Source organism: Equus przewalskii, chromosome 15, assembly GCF_037783145.1.
Source record: "Equus przewalskii isolate Varuska chromosome 15, EquPr2, whole genome shotgun sequence".
Classification (NCBI taxonomy): Eukaryota; Metazoa; Chordata; class Mammalia; order Perissodactyla; family Equidae; genus Equus; species Equus przewalskii.
In genome coordinates, this window is record NC_091845.1 from 71,710,912 (window position 1) to 71,729,639 (window position 18,728).

General features: G+C 49.7%; 1 protein-coding gene across 3 annotated transcripts in view; it reads right to left on the reverse strand.

Annotated features, from left to right (window-relative positions):
* KY (kyphoscoliosis peptidase) overlaps positions 1-17,824 on the reverse strand; it is a 43,796-nt gene extending 25,972 nt beyond the window's left edge. The window contains exons 1-3 of one of the 3 annotated variants that reach the window (XM_070577546.1): positions 17,294-17,824; positions 13,976-14,038; positions 10,129-10,191 (exon numbers count right to left, since the gene is read on the reverse strand). In XM_070577546.1, coding sequence (XP_070433647.1) covers positions 10,129-10,191; positions 13,976-14,038; positions 17,294-17,429 — 262 coding nt within the window. In that variant the 5' untranslated portion in view covers positions 17,430-17,824. Of the gene's footprint in view, positions 1-10,128; positions 10,192-10,517; positions 13,374-13,975; positions 14,039-17,293 lie in introns of those variants that run through there. The other 2 variants (XM_070577548.1, XM_070577547.1) reach the window with 2 other exon arrangements.
* Between the last annotated feature and the right edge of the window lie 904 nt (positions 17,825-18,728).

Consider the following 18,728-nt stretch of genomic DNA (forward strand, 5'->3'; position numbering starts at 1 on the left):
AGAACTGTCTTTTGAATATGCAAGTAATTCTTATTTAAAAATACACAAAACCAAAAAATAAGCAGAGAGTTTCAAGATCCAGGCAAGATGGAGTAAACATATTCCACCTTGTCTCTCCCACGGAATGCAACTGTAGACCTGGGGAAGAATGCATAGGGCAATGAATTGAGGACTCGGCAAAGTAAACGATAGAAGGGAAATTGGGGAAGATTAGAATTGAAAGCATCACCAAACTGGAAGGGAGTCTACCTTCCTCTCCCCCTAGGGGGTTACCTAGACTGGACTCAAAGGCAGCCCCAAACGCAGAAGTGCACACTGGGGTGCAGAGAAAAAATGCTCCAAGAGAAGCCCTTCCTTCTGGCCTTTGGAGGGACAAAAGGGAAGCTTTAAGAGTCAGAGAGAGTGGGAGAAATCCCCTGTTGTTTTTTTCTGTGTGACTCAGCCCCCAGGAAATCCTGTTGGTGGCAGTGCAGCAGTGCTTTTGGTGCCAGGCAGGCACCTAAGTCTGTGAGGGAGTGTACCAGAGAAGCTATGATTCCCAAGAGTGTGGGGCAAACACTCATTGTTTTTTTTCTCTCTTTGTTCTCCACTGATTGACTCCAGATTCAGACACAGTAGTGAGAAGTGTCTGGCAGAGTAGGGAAACTAAAGCCCCAGCTTTAGGGCTGGAGGAACAGAAAGTGGGTTATAACAAGGAGGGAGCTCAAGAAAGCAATTCCATAAAGTTACAGATGAACTCCTGTGGTCACCTCTGCATGGATGGATAGCATCTACGTTGTGCATGCATGATCTTATAGTAAACATCATATCGCAGTCTTTGAGAACTACACGATGGGGTAGACTAATTCCCAGACTGCTCACTGGTTGTGTGTGAGCAGGGTAGATCTGGATAGCATTGCAAAGGCCACAATCCATAATTACTCAGCATAGGAAGACCCAGGAAAATCTCAACTTGAAAAGGAAAAGATAATCAATGGATACTAACCCCAGGAGACACAGATTTTGGAATTATCAGACAAAGCCTTTAAAACAGCTATAATGATCATGCTCTAACAAGTCAGAGCAAATAGCCTAGAAATCAATGGAAAGATAAATATTAGCAAAAATTAGAAAATATAAAGAAGTAACAAGTGGAAATTTTAGAACTGAAAAATACAGCAGTTAAAAAATTCTCTGGATATACTCAATAGCAAAATAGAGGTGACAAAGGAAAAAGTCAGTGAACTTGAAGAGAGAACAATAGAAATTATCTAATATGAACAACAGAGAGAAGGAGTGAAAGGAGTCTCAGGGAGCTGTGGCACAGTACCTAAAGAGCTAACATTCACGTCACTGAGATTCCAGAAGGACAGGAGAAAATAGTATGATGCAGAAAAAGTATTTGAAGAAATAACGACAGAAGAGTCAATGAAACCAAAAGCTGGTTCTTTGAAAAGATCAGCAAAATTGATAAGCCTCTGACCAGAGTGACCAGGACAAAAAGAGGTAAGGCACAAATCAGGAATCAAGACACCAATATCAGGAATGAAATGGGTATATCACTACAGACCAGACCCCATATATATTGAAGGAATAATACAAACAACTCTATGCACATAAGTTCTGCAGCTTAAATGAAGTGAATAAATTCCTCGAAAGCTACAAACTACCAAAATTCACCCCAAAAGTAGATAACCTGCATATTCCTATATCTATTTTTAAAACTAAATTTGTAGTTCAAAATCTTCCAAAAACAAATAAACAACAAACAAACAAATAAACGCCAGGCCCAGATGGTTTAACTGGCAAATCCTAATAAACATTCAAAAAGAAATTGCAGTAATTTTTCACAAGATTCTTTAGGAAACAAAAGAGTAGTGAATAGTTCATGCCCTTGTTATGAGGCCAGCATTAATCTAATACCAAAATCAGAGAAAGACAGTATAAGAAAAAAATCACTACAGACCAATATTCCTTATGAACATAAACACAAAAATCCTCAACAAAATATTAGAAAACTAAATCCAGCAATATAGTAAAAGAATAACACACCACAACCAAGTATGGTTTATTTTGAGAAGGCAAGGCTGGTTCCACATTTGAAAATCAATGAATGTAATTCACAATATTAGCAGCCTAAAGAAGAAAATCCACATGATCATATCAATTGATGCAGAAAAAGCATTTGACAAAATTTAACATCTATTCATGACAAAACCTCTCAAGAAACTAGAAATAGAAGGGAACGTCCTTAATCTGAAAAGAAGCATCTACCAAAAACCTGCATCTTAACAGCATATTTAATGGTGAAAAGTGGAATGCTTTCCCCCTGGGATTGGGAACAAGTCGTGGATGGCCACTCTCACTGTTCCTCATAAACATTGTACTTGAAGTCCAACCTAGTGCCATCAGTTAAGAGAAAGAAAGAAAGGTCATAAAGATTATAAAAGAAGAAATAAAACTCTCCTGTTCACAGATGACATGTCTGTCTACATAGAAAATCCCAAGTAATCTACAAAAGAAGTTCCTAGAACTAATAAGCAAATTTAGCACGGTCACAGGACACAAGGTCAGAACCCCAAAATCAATTATATTTATATTGCTAATAAATGGCTAGAAATTAAATTTAAAAAATACTATTTTCCATAGCTCCAAAAAATGAAATACTTAAGTATAAATCTAAAAATAAATTGTAAGAACTGTATGCTGAAAACTAAAAAATATGATCAAACAAATTAAAGCAGACTTAATAAGTGGGGAGACATACCATGTTCATGAATTAGAAAGCTCAATATTGTCAAGTTGGCAATTCTCTCTAAATTGATCTATAGGTTTAATGCAATTTCAATCAAACTCCTTGGAGGAATTTTGTAGATTGTAGATATAGGCAAGATGATTCTAAAATTTAGATAGAAAGATACAGGAACTACAATAGCCAAAGCAATTTTTTAAAAAAGATGGAGGACTCCAACTATCTGATTTTAAGATATATTATAAAGCTACAGTAATCAAAACAATGTGATATTTACAAAGGGATAGATAAATAGATCAATGGAGCATAATAAAGAGTTACAAAATAGACCCACATAATTACGGCAAATTGATTTTTTACAAAAGTGCAAAGACAATCTAATTAGAAAATGAGTAAAAGAACAGATATTTCACCAAAGAAGAGATTCCAGATGGCAAATAAACACATGAAAAGATGTTCAACATAATTAGCCGTTAGGAAAACGCAAATTAAAACCACAATGAGATATCACATCTATTAGAAGAATAATAATAAAAAAGTGATATAATATGCTGACAAGGTTGTGGAGAAATTGGCTCTCTCATACATTGCTGGTGGGATTGTGAACTGGTTCAGCCATTCTGAAAAACAGTTTGACCATTTCTTATAAAACAAAACATACACTTAACATAAAACCCAACAATTATACTCTTGGGTTTTTACCCCAGAGAAATGGAAGCTTATGTTCACACAAAAACCTATACACAAATGCTTATAGAAACTCTATTCACAATCACCCAAACTGGAAACAACCTAAATGTCCTTCAATGGGTGAGTGGATAAATACCCTGTGTACATCCATATCAAGGAATATTTCTTAACAATGTAAAGAAACTCTCAGGAGTGCTGGGAGGATGTGACTACAGAGTCCACACAGAGAACTTTTGGGGTGACAGAACTGTCTGTATTCTGATTGTGGTGGTGATTACATGCATGGGTTAAAACTCAAGAATGCACACCAGAAAATTCTATTTTACTGTATGTTAATTTAAAATAAAATTTAAATTAAAAAAAACCCAAGTGAACAAAAAAGCCCAAGCAGAATTAAAGCAAAACAAAAACTTGAATTATACAGAAAGATACAAAATAAAAAGTGAACATCCTCTTTGTAACTTCCTTCTTCACTAACATCTTTACACTTCAGTGAATGTAGTCACATGTCGTCATCATTTTAAATGGCTGCGTAGTATTCCATTCTATAGACGTTTTTATAATCCACATAAGCAATCTCTTTCTGTTGGATATTTAACTTTTCCCAAATGTTTTGCTATTATAAACAGTGATGCAATGAACATTCTGATACGCATCTCTTTACAGACTTTTCAAATTAGTTCCTTTGAATTAATTCTTAAATGTGGATCAAACGGTATAGAGATTTTTAAGGCTTTTGTTAGATACTGGCAAGTTATTTTCATGAATGATTTTATCAGTTTATGATCACATCAACAGTGCAAGAGAAGGCCCATTTTGCTCATTCTTGCTGTGTTTGACTGCAAAATTGGCCACAATACTTTGTGCTTCCTCCCAATGAGAGGTCTTTTGTTCCTTCCCTTGAATTTGGGCTGGCCTTGTTATTTGGTTTGGCCAATTAGCATGTGGCAGAAGTGGTGTTGTGCAAACTCTGAGCTTAGGCCTCAAGAGACTTTGCAGCTTTTCCTCCCATTCTTGGGATTCCAACCACAACTGCCATGTGAATGGACCCAGGCTAGCCTGCTGCAGGATGAGAGACCACGTGGAACAGAGTAGAGCCATCTCAGGTGAGGCCATCCTAGACAAGCTGGTCTCCAGCCAAACCACCAGTTGACCACGAACACATGAGCAAGTCCAGCCAAGACCCGAGATCAGCTGGGTGTGGCTCACACAAGAAGGCCCAGCCAACTTGTAGACTTGTGAGCTGGTAAATGCTTATTATTTTAAGCCACTGAGTTTGGGGATGGTTTTAATGTAAAAATAGGTCACCCATACACCCACTGACATTTAATTCTTATCAATCCTTGAAATTTTTATCAATGAATAATTATATCTCGTTGTTTTTGTGTATTTCTTTAATTTTTAGTATAGTATTTTTTCATAGATTTATTTGCAATATAAAATTCTTTCTTTGTGAATTGACTATTTTCCTATTGATGTATTATTTTTCCCTTATTGATTTTGTAAGAGCTTTTTTATTAACCCTCTCCCTGCTAAATGTGCAATTATTTTTCACAGAATAACAATACTGACTTTCTTGTGTAGTTCATAAACTTGCTCTGTATGCCAAACAGGATAATTCTCAAATAATTCAAAAGATACAACATGGCCGGCCTCCTGAGGCATTACTTTGAAGGGTTAACATTCATTTTTGAGTGTGGCTCCAGCACATTAACTGTCAAAGAAAATCAGCCTGTGACTTTACAATTAAGACTTCAAGCATTTCAGAATTCAAAGTGTAATTCAGTTCTGGTCACAGGATTGAGTGCCATTGCCAACAGCAACTCTTTCCTGTGTGTCTTCCCATGATGCATGAGGCGTGGGCCTGTTCTCCTTTGCCTTTTCACTTTCTCCCCCTGATACATTCTGAGGTGTTCTTCAAAGCTGGTGCCAAGCGGTACTTGGCTGCAAGATGCCTTGTGAAAAAAGGATTTGAGAAACAAGCCCATTCTCTCCCCTTTTGTGGGTTGCAATACACGCTCTGAGAAGTCCTGCAGCAAAGAAGTCTATTTGACCCAGTACTACTGCGTGAAACACAATTTGGAAAATGCTGGACTGGGACAATCTCCATAAGCTTCTAGAAGCTGCAAAACTGAACAACTTGTTGGTTTAGGGCTCAACAGCAAACCTCTTCCCCAAACTCCTCATAACATCCAAGTATTTCCAACCACTCCCAATTCAGCCATATCTTTTTGTCAAAAAATGAGCGAGCTGAAAACGGAGATACTGGCAAACGCCTTTGAAGGGTGGGCATTGAGGCAGTCTCACACTCAGACAGAGCCCTGGCCGGGAAGCTCCACCCATCACCATTTCTAATCCCTTCTCTCCTTCCGCACTTCCTCTTCTCTCTCCCCTCTCCAACAGGGGCCAATGCTCCACATTCGCCTGAGTCCGACTTCCTGGCTCTCTCTCCAAGCAGTGCTGCCGGTCGGCACTCCCTCGGGGAAAACGGCAAAGCTCCCCACTCCCCAGTCTGGGTGGGACTGTGATTCCCCATCCTTTACAGGGGTGTAAGGGCACTTCGGGGAGGCTTCTCTGCTCCAGGAACCGGGCCTGGGTGCGCGGTCTCCAGGCAAACAGCAATCACAGTACAGCCCCATGCTTCCGAAAGGCATGGAGTGGTAAGAGTTTGCCAACCGTGACAGCCCTGTATCGAATAAAACTCTGAAAGAAAAGATTTAATTTGACCAATCTCCAATGACAAAGAGTGGAACATCATTTGGAGCAAAATTTAAAGTTAAGACCTAAATCCTAAGTGCAGTCGGACACCATTAGACTAATCTTAACAGTCACAGCCAAACCCAAAGGAGGCCCTTCCTGGGACTTTCGGCCACCTGGTGGCTCTCTCATGGCACCCCTTCCCAGTTCTATCAGTTGTCACCCAAATATCATTTCTGAAGCTGCATTTTCGGCTGTTTTAGTAAAAGTGTATTCGTGACTGTTTTCTGCCTCCCCTAAGGAGTGGCTCCCAGGCCCTTTTCCCACACGCCATGGGCTCTGCTTCCCTTTCCCTGCCTCTCAGAAATGGAGAAGCAGCTCCTGTGCGTACTGCCTCAGGCCTGCCTATTACCCAGTCAGGAGAGTTCTCCCGCCAACAGCTTCTCTCCAGCTCTCTTCAGGTTTGAATCAGGATTTGTGTAAAGGCCTAATTTGCTCAGAATACCTAATGCAAAGATGGCAAACAGATTTCATGTTGTTCATTAACCCTGACTGATTGGAAGTGGCTGCCTGGAGTGCTGATCAATTAGCAAAGACTGTCAGGGATGTGTGTGTGCACGAATGCGAGTGTGCACACACACGTGAGTGTCTATGTGTGTATAGGGGCTGTGGGATTCATGTCAGATATTTGCCATCATTGATTTAAGGTGCTCATTAATTCTTTCTAGAACTGGCTGCCACATTTACACCCTGAATTCTTTGCCCTGGAATGTTTTCCTGCAGTAGCTGAGCATCAGGAAACTTCAGCTGAAGCGTTTGTAATTTCAAAAACCCCCTTAAATAGCCCCTGGATAGGTGTTCAACAGAGATGTGCTGTGGTTTCTGCCCAGGGTGTAGTAGTTAGCTTTAGCGCAGGAAGTGGTGAGCTCTGACATCCCAGAAACAGCAAGCTGGATGGTGACAGCGACAGCCCAGCTCTGAAGAACCCTCATCAGGTACTGCCGGCCACAGTGAAAGCCCCGCTCAGCAGCTCTAGTGATGAGATGACAACTGAGCGTGCCAGGGCTCAGGGCTGAGACCACTGGGGCACCAGGCGGGGTGTGTGACGGAGGGCGTCTCTTGCAGCCCTGAATGACCTCCGCTTCCCCTGGGCTCTCAAAAACGCAGGGCCACTCACGATTCCTTCTGCAGAATGGAGCTCCTCAGGGATGTCCCAGGTCTGGAAACATGACAGTTTACTCTAGCGCATGCACGATCAAAGAGGGCAGAGTGTCTCCATGAGGATAAGAGCGGAGGATGACCCGGCAGGATGAAGCCTCAAAAGGAAACTGGCTCCTCACGAATGACTTTCTGGGTGAAGTCACGGGGGTCCAGTGACCACTCTGCTCTCTTTCAGCCCACACACCCATACAGATTAATCTCCTGAAGCCCCCTTCCCCATGAGGTCCAAGACTCCAATCATCTTTTTGGCAACACGTGCATGAAGTCTACCATTGATGATGAGGTGAGGAGGAGGGGAAAAAGCAAAACCATTCTGGCTGACAAGTTCTGACTGAAATCTTGGATTTCTTGTTGGGGGAGGTATGGAAGGTATTCCACCCTATTTGGCCCCCCTAGATTGGTCCCTGCCCCGTGTGGAAGGAGGTGGTATGATGGAGTAGCTAAGCACTGGCTCTGGAAGTGCACACACATTGGTTTAACTTCCAGACCTGGCACATGCTAGTTGTGTAACTTCAGGCAAGTTACTAAAACCTCTCTGGGCCCCCATTTCCCCGTCTGTAAAATGGGGATAACCAACCACACAGGTGGTTGTGGGGATTAAATGAAGTGAACCACAAAAGGGGCTTAGGTCAATGACTGGCCCACACCAAGTGTCCCCCCTGTGGCACCGTTATTACTGTGATATAAAGAATTTCCAAGAAAGCTTCTTGGGGACTTGTGTGGTCCTTAGAACCGAGCTCATGAATTTCAAGGCTCATTGGATGAGAAGGAAAATGGCACATGGAATAACAATGTCCCTGGTCACTATTGTCTAAAGTAGTAGGCATGTGGTCGCTCGGCACTGGCCCCAGCCTCAACAGAGCCAAATCTGAATTCTTCACATTCCTTCTCCAAACTGCTCCTCCTGCATCTCCCCGTCTCCATCCTCAGGTCCCAAACCTTAACTCCTCTCTTTCCCTTATGCCCTAGAGCTGCGCCATGGGAAAACCTCTCTTGCCTGCATTATCATGATGCCTCCTAAGTGGTCTTCTTGCTTCCAACCTCGCCTTCTTCTGTTTACTCTCCACCAACTGGAGGCTGTCACATCTAAAACCATGTCTAAAACCATAACGTTTTCCAATCACACTCAGAACAGAAGCCAGCATACAGGCCCTGCAAGACCTGCCCTGTGTCCTCTCTGACTCATCTCTACTACCCCCACCTCACCCACGCCCCTCCAGCCACAGTGGCTCCCTCCTCCCTGAACAGGCCAGCAATGCTCCTGCCTGGGGCCCTCTCCCCGGTGCTCCCTCTGCTGGAAGCTCTTCCCTAGATGTCCACCTGGCTTGCTCCCTCATCTCCTCCTTTACTCAGATGTCACCTTCTCGGGGAGCCTTTCTCAACTACTCTATTTTAAATTGTCCCCCATGGTAGGCTGAACAACGGCCCTTAAAGATATCCATGTCCTAACCCCAGGAACCGGTGACTGTCACCTTATATAGCAAAGGGGACTTTGCAGAAGTGATTAAGAATCTCCAGATAGGAAGATCATCCTGGATTATCTGGGTGGGTCCAATGTAATCACAAGGATGCTTATAAAAGAAAGGCAGAGGGAGATCTGACTACTTATATGGGGAGAAGACAATGTGAGAATGCAAGCAGAGACTGGAGTGATGCCCTGCCTCACCACCTGCTAGTGCCTCTCCGCGGGATGCTGGCTTAGCCCGTCTTTCAGACAGCAGTTCCCCGAGAGGCCCCGAATGTTCCAGGGCCTCCAGAGATGTTCTATTTCCAGGAGCCACCACTGCTCCCTGGACGTGATTAGACAATTTCTGTACAGCTTAGGACATCAGCGCTGAGAGCAACCGTGGGGAAACTTAGGGCCAAGCCTCTGAGAACTTGCAGACACCAGGCTTTGAGTCTTTAGTGCAGAGCAAGAAACCACAGCAGGGGCGAGGGGAGTGCGGAGTGGGGGGTGGGGGTCTCTAACCTGGCCTCACCTCCAGCTGTAGCTGTGAAGCCCTCCTGTCTCTACCCCACCGTATTCTCAGATCTGATCAACTGCACAGTCACCACGGTGAGGCCCTCACCTGCCCTCCCAGAGCCCCCAGAACCTGTCCCGGCAAAGTGAGGATTCCCAGGAAGGGCCCTCTCACTCCCCACTGCTGAGTTAAACCCCTCCCTGGGTGGAAGGCCCTGGAAGGCTGAGTGGTGGGAGCAGAGGCGAGGGAACCACCATGACTCAGAAGAAGGGAAGGCTTGGACACCATGAGCCGGCAGGAGGAGGCCGGGTTCTGGGGGCTGTGGAAGCAGAGCTGTGTGAAAGTTAACAGCTGAGGCCTTGCTGGTGGTTGGGGAGGTCAGACTGCCCCAGCTCTGCCTCCTGCTGGCCATGTGATCTTGGACACAGGACAACCTTTCCAAGCCTCAGTTTACTCAGGTGTAAAATGAGAATAGTAAGAGTACCAATGATAGGATTGTTGTGAAGTTCAATTTACACGAGAATAATCATGTGAATGGCCTGGCAGGGTGCCTGGCACATGGTTAGCACTCAATAAATGTCAGCCATAGTGATGACAACAAGGGTGTGATGATTACTCCAGTGGGATCTGCGGCCCAAGGACTTTATTCCTCGATCCCACAACACTATGCGGCCTCTCACTGCTTCCCATGGGATGGGGGAGAGGGAAAGGGGGCTCCAACATCCACCGGCAGAGAGGACCCTGCTCCCTGCAGTTGGCACTCTGTACTGGCCGTCTCTGGCTCACAGCAGCCGGAGGAGAGGTCACGGGCAGTGTCAAATCCCTTACCTTGGTTGTCGTAGGAAGTGATGATCTGGGTCTGCTGAGGATGCTGCTTCTCTGCCAGGTTTCCTATTTAAGGAAGACAGAGAGACCGGCAGTGACTACTGGGATCACAGTGGAATTTTCCCTGGGCAGAGCAGAGAGCTGTGTGTGTCTGCAAAGAAAGGCAGGCCCTTTCTTTCAAAGAAAGGGTGGTGGCCAAGCTCCTCCCAGGCCTGGCCCAAATGCATGCACACCCCCATGGCGTGCACACCCCCACAGTGTGCACACCCCCATGGCATGCACATCCCCACGACATGCACACCCACATGGCATGCGCACCCGTGAATCAGCACACTGACACACCTGAATGCAGAGGCAAATGCCTGGGAGCCCGTGTACACACACCCTCATACCTCTCAGCGGTGCCAGCATGGGCTGGGTTTCTTCCCAAGAAGCTGAGGAAGTGTCCTGTGGGCTAGGTAACCACAACTCCTGACTTCAGTGTCGCCAGGCACAGTTCCCACCGTGCACAGGGATGCCCCGCTGATCTTCCCACCTTTCTGTGCAGCGGGCTGGAGGGCCCTATCCCGATTATACAGCTGAAGAGCCTGCAGCTTGGACTGGTCACCTTTTTGTCAGGGAGGGTCAGACCTGGGACTTGAACTTCAAGTCTCTTGACTCCTAGCTCAGCCTGCTGCCTCCCCCTGAGAAGATTGAGCGGGTAGCCTTCCTGGTTCAGCTTGACAAACATTTGCATGGCAGCCCCATGCGAAAGCTCTCTCTGCACACTAGCGATAGGTATGTCCCCAGGACACAGAGCTGTCCTCAGAGCCTAGTGCAGGCAGGCTGCTGTGGAGAGATGCCCAGTTCCTGCGATGGGCATGAAGGGGAACCTGCAGGCTTACCTGCCCCTCCTACAGGAGGCACCACCTTTCCTGCATCTCTCCCTTCACAGCTACTGCAGTAGCCTGCCCTCGCTGAGACTGCCCTCGAGCCTCTGCTTCAGAGGGGCTCGGGGAGGGGCTGGGGAAGGGCCAGGGTCATGGCAGCAGGAGGTTCCCACGCCACTATCACCCTGGCCTGCCATATTCTCCCCTGGCCACCTGCTGGTCTGCAGAAAGGCTGCCACTGGAATTGACCACTGGGACCTGTGCCTGAGCCTGGAAACAAGCACGCCTCTGGGGTGCTGGCCTAACCAGGCTCCATTCAGATGACATGCCCTGTATACCCGACCAGATCTGCCACTCAGTGCTTCCCACTCAGTTCCCAGTGGGCTGGACTTAGGATCCACCTGGCAGGGTCCTGCCCTGGAGAAGCCTGCCTGCTCCAGCCTTCTCCTACAAGCAGGCCCAGCCAGGCCCCTCAGCCCCCCAGGGCATGTTGGTCAGTCGGCTGAGGGCCAGGTCCACTGCGTGCGCCAACCCAGGGTGATGTGGTATGCTGGGTTGGAGCTCCAGGCCAGACTCAGGCGAGGACAGGGAGGCCACCTCCTGCGGGCACAGCTGGCTGCAACTCTGCTCCACTGGCCGAGGGAGGAAACAGGATCTGGGAAGGGAATCCTCAAGGAGGGTGATTGGCTGGCGTAGCTGCTCTGGGGTATTTATAGTCAGGGCTGCACAATTGGTTTCCCTGTAGCTGTAGGGTGTCACTCCCTTTGCTGCTAGGCAGACTTCAGCCAGGACCAAGGAAAGCAGCCAATCACAGCAGGGAAGGCCTGTTGCTGGGCAAGCTAGTTGGGGTTGCTCGGCCCAAACACCTGCTGCTTGGAAAAGTCTGGAGCACTCCAGGCTCCCCCTCCCTGCCAACGCCCAGGACCAAGGAGTGCATAGGCAGCAAGAGGGGGGACATGTGCCCTTTTGGATCAACCCCACATTCAGCCACATTTGTGCACACTCCACCAGCACAAGCCGTCAGCTGCTTCCTTGTCAGATGAGAGCCATCCAGTTTCCAGGGCCGGGCTGCCTGCAGGTAACCAGGGCTGGGGGCCTTGGGCACCAGCAAGGCGAGCATGTACCCAGAATCCCGCCATCAGAAAACACAAAGAGAAGCTGTAATCTTAATTTCTGCGTGCATGCAAACATGCCATTCGAAAAATGAATAAAATTTTACTTTAAATTACATCTATGGGTGGAGTGGTGGACCCATCAACTTTTCCAGGCTCACAGTCTCTGTAGAGCCCCTCTCCAGCCCTGCATTTACCCGAAACTCTCTGTTCTCAGGTAGTTTTGCAAGAACTACTTTAATCACCCTCTTTATCGGCTGCACATTGCACTAAGACTCACTTCATGTCTTCTAGAATAGTCTTGTGTGTCCTGTAATAGTTACCCTGTCCCTTTGTGTTTTGTTGTATTTTTCTAACTTTCCCCCAAACCAGAACCTTAAAGATGGCAAAAATAGGATGAACTCAGTGTGTTTCTATCCTCTTCTGATGTAATAACATGCCTAAGAAGCCACAAGATGGATGTCAGACAACTCAGGCAGGAAGGAGAGCCGCCACCAATGAAGATGCTGCGTCTCTCTCCTCCCATTTCGGCCTGCTCCCCCACTCACCCACTCGCACCCTGGCCCAGCACGCCTGCCTGCATGGGCTGCTGTGCATCTCTGTGGCTGATTCGTCTCTGGAGGCCTGATTCTTAGTATAATTCTCACCAGCCCACAGCAGAGCTTTGCTGACTGCGGCCAGGGCTGGTGCATCTACTATCTGAGGGCCCTGACAGCAAGGTTAAGGAAGCTGTTCTGCCCATGGATGCCCGTCAGCTGGGACTCAGAGGGGTGGTCCTCAGGGGGGTGTCTTGAGGATGACTGGTCCCCATGCACAAGGCAAAGGACACACCTTGGCAAGCTCTTCACTTTCAGGGTGTCAAGACTCGACTGTAGTGAATGGCCACCCCCCTGAGGGCAGGGATTCCTGACTGTCTTGTCACTGTTTCATCCCCAACAATCAGAATCTTGCCCAGCACAGAGTAAGCACTGTAGACCTTTATTGAGGGGATGAATGAATGAAGGTACTTTGGAACGTCATCCTTCCCGTTTGTTACTGTCAGAAGGATGGCCGAGCTTGTTCAGTTGTGGTCCTGTTTCCCCTTCTGTGGGAGGTCTTAGAGGTGGTTCCTTCACCCTGGCATGAAGTGAATCAGTCCGCTGATCTGGGGTGTGACTGAGCCCCCTACTGGGCCCTGGGATTGCAGATCTGATTCTTATTAGAACCCTCATGGGCCCATGGTGCGGTGTCACTGACGTTTGCTCCTGGAGGCTGAGCTAGAGACTCTCTGGTGGGCACAGAATAAGGGCCAGCACGGTCAGTCCACACATAGCGTGCCCAGAGAGCTCTCAGCCTGCAGGGCAAAAGACACCTGGCACTAGTGAGAGGAGGCTTTGGAAGCTGACTTCTCTCAGATCTTATTGTATTCTCCATCCTGGGCCAGCAGGGAGCTACAGAACCCTTGACTGGCATCTCCCCAGGCCTCGAGTAATACCGTCCCCAGGCAGGCTGCTGTCCTCTCTGCTGGGAAAAATTTTCAAAAGATGGATGCCCGCATAGTGTGAGCAGCCCCGCCTCCCGCAGGAACACACCCAAATCTCACCCACCCAAATGACGCAAGTCCTTCCCTACAGCTCAGCCAGCAAACAGTTGGGTGCTCAAGCTTCCGGCATTGCTCCCCCAGCAACAGCCTCAAGGACCTGATGCCAGGGAAGACTTTCCAGGGTCACAGTGGCCCCAGAGGCCTGGATGAGTCACAAGCAGCCACTTTCTGGGTGGTTAGATGTCTAGAGCCAGTCTTCAAACACGTGACCCAATCCTTCCAGTCCTCCTCCAATGAGCTGAATTCCAGAGATTGAAAGGAAAATGAAATGAAAAGAGAGAATTTACCATGCAGCTCGTTCCCTTCTAATTTCTGCCATCTCCGGAGTCCGTTTCCAATGCCCTGGAGCCCTGAGAAACAACAAGGACTGGCGTGAGTCTCTGTGGAGAAGAGACTCAGGCCAAGGGAATGAAGACCTGGTGGCAAAGGGTTAAAGGGAGGCTGGTGGAGCCTGGCTCTCTCTGGATCCGAGGGAGGCTGCCTGAGAATGAGATGCAGTTGGGGTAATGAACCCTTAACATTTAAAACGTTTTTAAAAAATACTAAATCAGTAGTTTTCAAGGGTGGTGGGGTCGGTTATTAGGATCATCCAGGGAGATTTTCCACAATACAGGTACCATTTTTCACTCTCACATCTCCACTGCATAAACGTGGAAGTATTATTGTAGAAGACACTTGCCATTCATTTTGCCTGCCTATTTCTGTATGTGGGGAATCTTCCACTTTTAAGATTCTTGATGTGGGGTGGGGGTGGGCAAAGACTGCCTATCCGAATGGGAACTGAAAGTGATAGCTACCCCCTATCCCAGCCTCCCTTGCAGCTAGAGCATGGACATGTGTGGCCCATGCATGGCCAATCAGAAGCACCCGTATCCAACTCTGTCTTGGGACCTGGTGATGCCACAGTGAAGGGGATGGAAGCTCTCTCTCTCTCCCTGGTGGCGGCTGGAAGTGGTGGCTGCAAGGTCGAGTTCCCAGCCCAGAACTGGCATACATTCTGGCAGCGTGAGCAGCTGCAATAAAATCAAGTTCCTGGCATGGAAGGAGCATCTAGTGCTCCTTGGTGGCAGTGAAGGTTTCCTCACCAGACGAGCTCTGCTGTGCAACCAATGGCACTGCTCCTAGAAGCTCAGCCTCAAGCCTGGTTCTCCAGCCCTTTTAGCCACTCAGAGGCCTCTGTCGCTTTCTGACACCCTTCTTTTCTGCAGAGTCCTCCACAGTCAGTGTCTGGGGCTTCCCACTCGAAACCCTCACTGACACACTGATGGAGTGGAATGCACATGTCACATCGACTTCGGGGATAAAACTTAATACCTCGAAGCTCTTTCAGACTCGGTGCAGGCAGCTTAGGCTACCTCCTCCATGGCCAGGGAAATACGCGACAGGAGTTGAGGGCTTCCAGGCCCGTTTTTGAAAAGTTCTGCTCTAAGGGACTGGCTAGGAAAATGCTAGGGCCCCAGAGGAAAGGGGAGAGGGCACCTGCTGGCCTTGCAGCCCACATGCCTGTGCACACACTCCTTGCCTCCTTGTTCCTCTGACTCTTCTCTGCCACAAGGACACAGCAGAAGAGCCACTTGGCCACATCTTCACTCAGTCCTCTGTATAGTGACAGTATCTGAGCTTCACTCTTTTCTGATGTGGAGCTCAGGCCCTTCTTTGCAGAAGCAAGGAAGATTCACTCCCCAGCCGAGGACCTGGGGCGGGGAGGAGACAGGAGGAGACGCCTGGAGGTGGGTGTGGGTGAGTTTTGGATTTGTGCACCATCAGTCAACAGAAGGCCTTGGAACAAGCTAGTTTTGTTCAGTGTTTCCCCTCCTCCGGTCATGTCCCAAGGAGTGGGCCTGCAAGCTGGCATAGCCAGGGGTCTCCTGGACATCACCACTACCCAGACAGCCCTGGAGGCCACGCACTGTCCCTCTTCTCTGCTCCAGCGCAGAACTGTCTGTGAATAAGTGACACAGGTCTCCCCAGTGACGTAGTGTTTAGGAGAAATGTCCGTCAGGAAAATATGTGGAGAAAAATATCAGCAGAAAAGGCTCAGCAAGCAGGGGTCTTCTTTCCCTGAGTCACGGTCATGAGTGTGAAGTGCGTTGGTCTGGAGCCATGAAGGTTTTGTGCTAGGCGTTGGATACTTCTCGGAGCCGTCCTGATCCCTGGCATTTCTGGGGCTTCTCTGTGTTCTTCGCCCTCCCTTTCTAGTGTTAGAGCCGTTCAGAGAGACGTGGTCAGAGGCGGAGAGGGAGGTGGGGCTCGTGGGCTGACCCAGAGCTGGGCCTCATGGGGGCCCTCTGGCCTTGCCACACACTGGGGAGGCCATCTGGACAGCGTGCGTGTAGCAGGAGCAGCCTCATTTCTATCAAGGAGCCAATGGCCTCTGCCAATTTCCTTATTAAATACCCTGGGCAGGCCATTTTCCCTTCTCCAGGAGCACTTCTGAGAACTACAGAACCAACTAACCTAAACAACACCTGGCCCTCAAATCCCTCCTGAGACTGGAGTGCCTGTCAATGTGCTCAGCTCTCCAGAATCTATTCTTTCTCCTGCCTGACTCCCCAGAGGTCACCAGGAGCTATGTGGCAGCTCCAGCCTGTGTGGTTCATGGGGGCAAAGCCATTCCTGGCACCATTGCTCCAGTGGGGCAGGTGGAAGGTAGATGTTCAGTGTGCACAGGGGCTCTGGGGAAAGAGGAGCCTGGAGCAGACTCCAAGGAGCTCTGCAGCTGGAGGGGAGGAGGGAGGCAGAAGTGTGTGGGCTGTCAAGCATCACTCCCAAAGAACTGGTGCACGTCAGCCTGATGCATAGGCACACCAGGCTTGGCCTGGGTTCCCGAGAGCTTCTTCATAGACCCAGGAGGTTCGCAGACGTTTGAGGGGGCTTATTTAACCTCTGCTATCATCCATCTGTACTCTCTTCACATGTCCTCTCCTCTGGAGAATACAGATGCCTGGGTCCTACTTTCCACCATCGCTCCATAAATGGTCACTGTATATATATAGTCTCCCCTTCCCCAGAAAGTCTGTAGGACAGGTAAAATGACTAGATAAGGTGGGGAGAGCAGATTTCAAGCTTACCCCTGTCCAAGGCTGTGTGCCTTTTACATCTTTTACGCCTTCTATAGGAGGAGGCTGGGAGAGGGCTCAAGAAAGGGGAAACTGAGGCTGAGTTGTGCAAGGACACTAAGGGAGCTCCCCATTTCGAAGTCCAACTCAGCACACAGATTCCCCTGGGTCCCCTGTGCCCTGCACTGTGCCGTGTGGGGAGCAGGACTCGGCCACCCAGGGGTCAGTCCTGAGGCTCTGGCCCCCTTTCTCTAGGGCGTCTTCCAACCCTGATCTGCACCCTTCAGAGTCTGGAAGGAAACTGGCTGCCCGGGGTGACAGAAGCACCCACAGGCCTGCACAGGGAGTCAACCCGGGGCAATCACGCGGCTGCGCGTTGCCACGGGACGCCAGAGCCACAGCGCGGAGGCGCAGGCAGCCATGGGGAGAGGGTCGGTCTCGCTGACCTCGTTCGGGGGCGCGTGGGGCGCCCCCCGGCGGGCAGGCCCTGGGGCGAGGAGGCCGAGGTGCCCGGGGGTCCAGGGGCCCATGCCGGGCGCGCTTTACCTCCTCTGCGCTGGAGCAGCGCGCCCGGGTCCGCCTGCCGGTCCGAGTGCGCGCCCTGCGCGGCCCGCCGCTTCTCCGAGTGCACGATCAGCAGCATGTCGATGGACACGGAGTTGCTGTCCTTCTTCAGCTCCATGGTGCCGCCTCGCTCCGCGCCGGCGCGCCGCTGCCGCTCGTGAGGCTGCTGCGCTGCAAATGGCCCCGTGCGCGCCGCTGGCCGGCGCGGGAGACGGCGAGGGCGCGGGAGAGGGCGCTCCCCCGCCGCCGGGCCGCTGGGCGCCGCGTTTCGCTGACTCTGCCAAACACGCCATTAGAGCCCGCCTGGGAGGGCGCTACCCTAATGAAGCGGCTCTAAGTCACCTTTGAAAGGAAATCCCCGGGCCGAGCCCGAACTGCACCCAGGTCGCAGCCGGCAGGGGCCGCCCGCTCCAGAGCCTCCTGCCCGCGCCCCTGGCCTCCTACCCTGTGCGCTTGAAGCGCTCGTCCCGGCTGCAGGGCTGCCGGGCGCTGCCTCATCCCCGCCGTCTCCGCGGGGCTTCCCGAGAGGCCCGAAGCGGACCTCCTGAGAAGGCCACGGCAAATACAGAAATCGCTCAGCGCTGTCAACAGGGAGAGGCAGTTCAGGAAAAGCAAAAACAGCAAGGGGCTCAGACTGAATTGCAAGGGATGGAGAAGTTGGCCAAGTTTTGGCCTTGGCCCCACTCCTTCCCCAGGTGGGTTTTGGAGGTCGACGGCTCCCTCTGAAGAGGAACATGGGTGAGATGTTGGGGTCAGGACCTCCCCACCCCATTATGGCCCCACCAGAACCTGGAACATGCCCACTGGCGTCAACCTAACAGTTCTCTCTGGGCTGAAGTGAACGTCTTAACATCTCTGTTCCTTCCAGCAGCCTGGCTCTTGCTCATGGGGAGGGGAGACGGGGAGAGGGGAGGCTGGGTGCAGGGAGCAGCTTGCCCCTGCCATCAGGGAGCTGGACCTGACAGCCCATCTATTTTTAGCGGCCACAGCAGCAGGGCCTTTGGCTCTGGATCTCAGGAGTGTTTATAGAGGCATCTGCCTGGTAGCCCTTGGCACAGTGGGTCCACCTGGCTGGGGCCAGTGCCCTAACTTAAGTTTCCACCATTAATAAATACCATGCACGTGGAGGCCTTTGCTCTGGGACCCTCCTCACTGTGGACTGTAGTGACCTCACCTTGCAGCGTGGCCCCTCTGCGCTCCCACCTTCCCCTGGGAGGCAGACTGTATGGCACAGGCCTGGGTTCCAGGCCCAGCTCTGACACTTGATGCCCATGTGACCTTGGATAAGCCATTTCCCCTCCGTTTTCTCACACTTATCATGGGCATCATACACATTCTCACAGGGCTGTTGTGAGAATGACGTGCGCATGAGGTGCCTGGCACATGGTAAGGAGCCTCCAAATGGTAGCTGTCATTC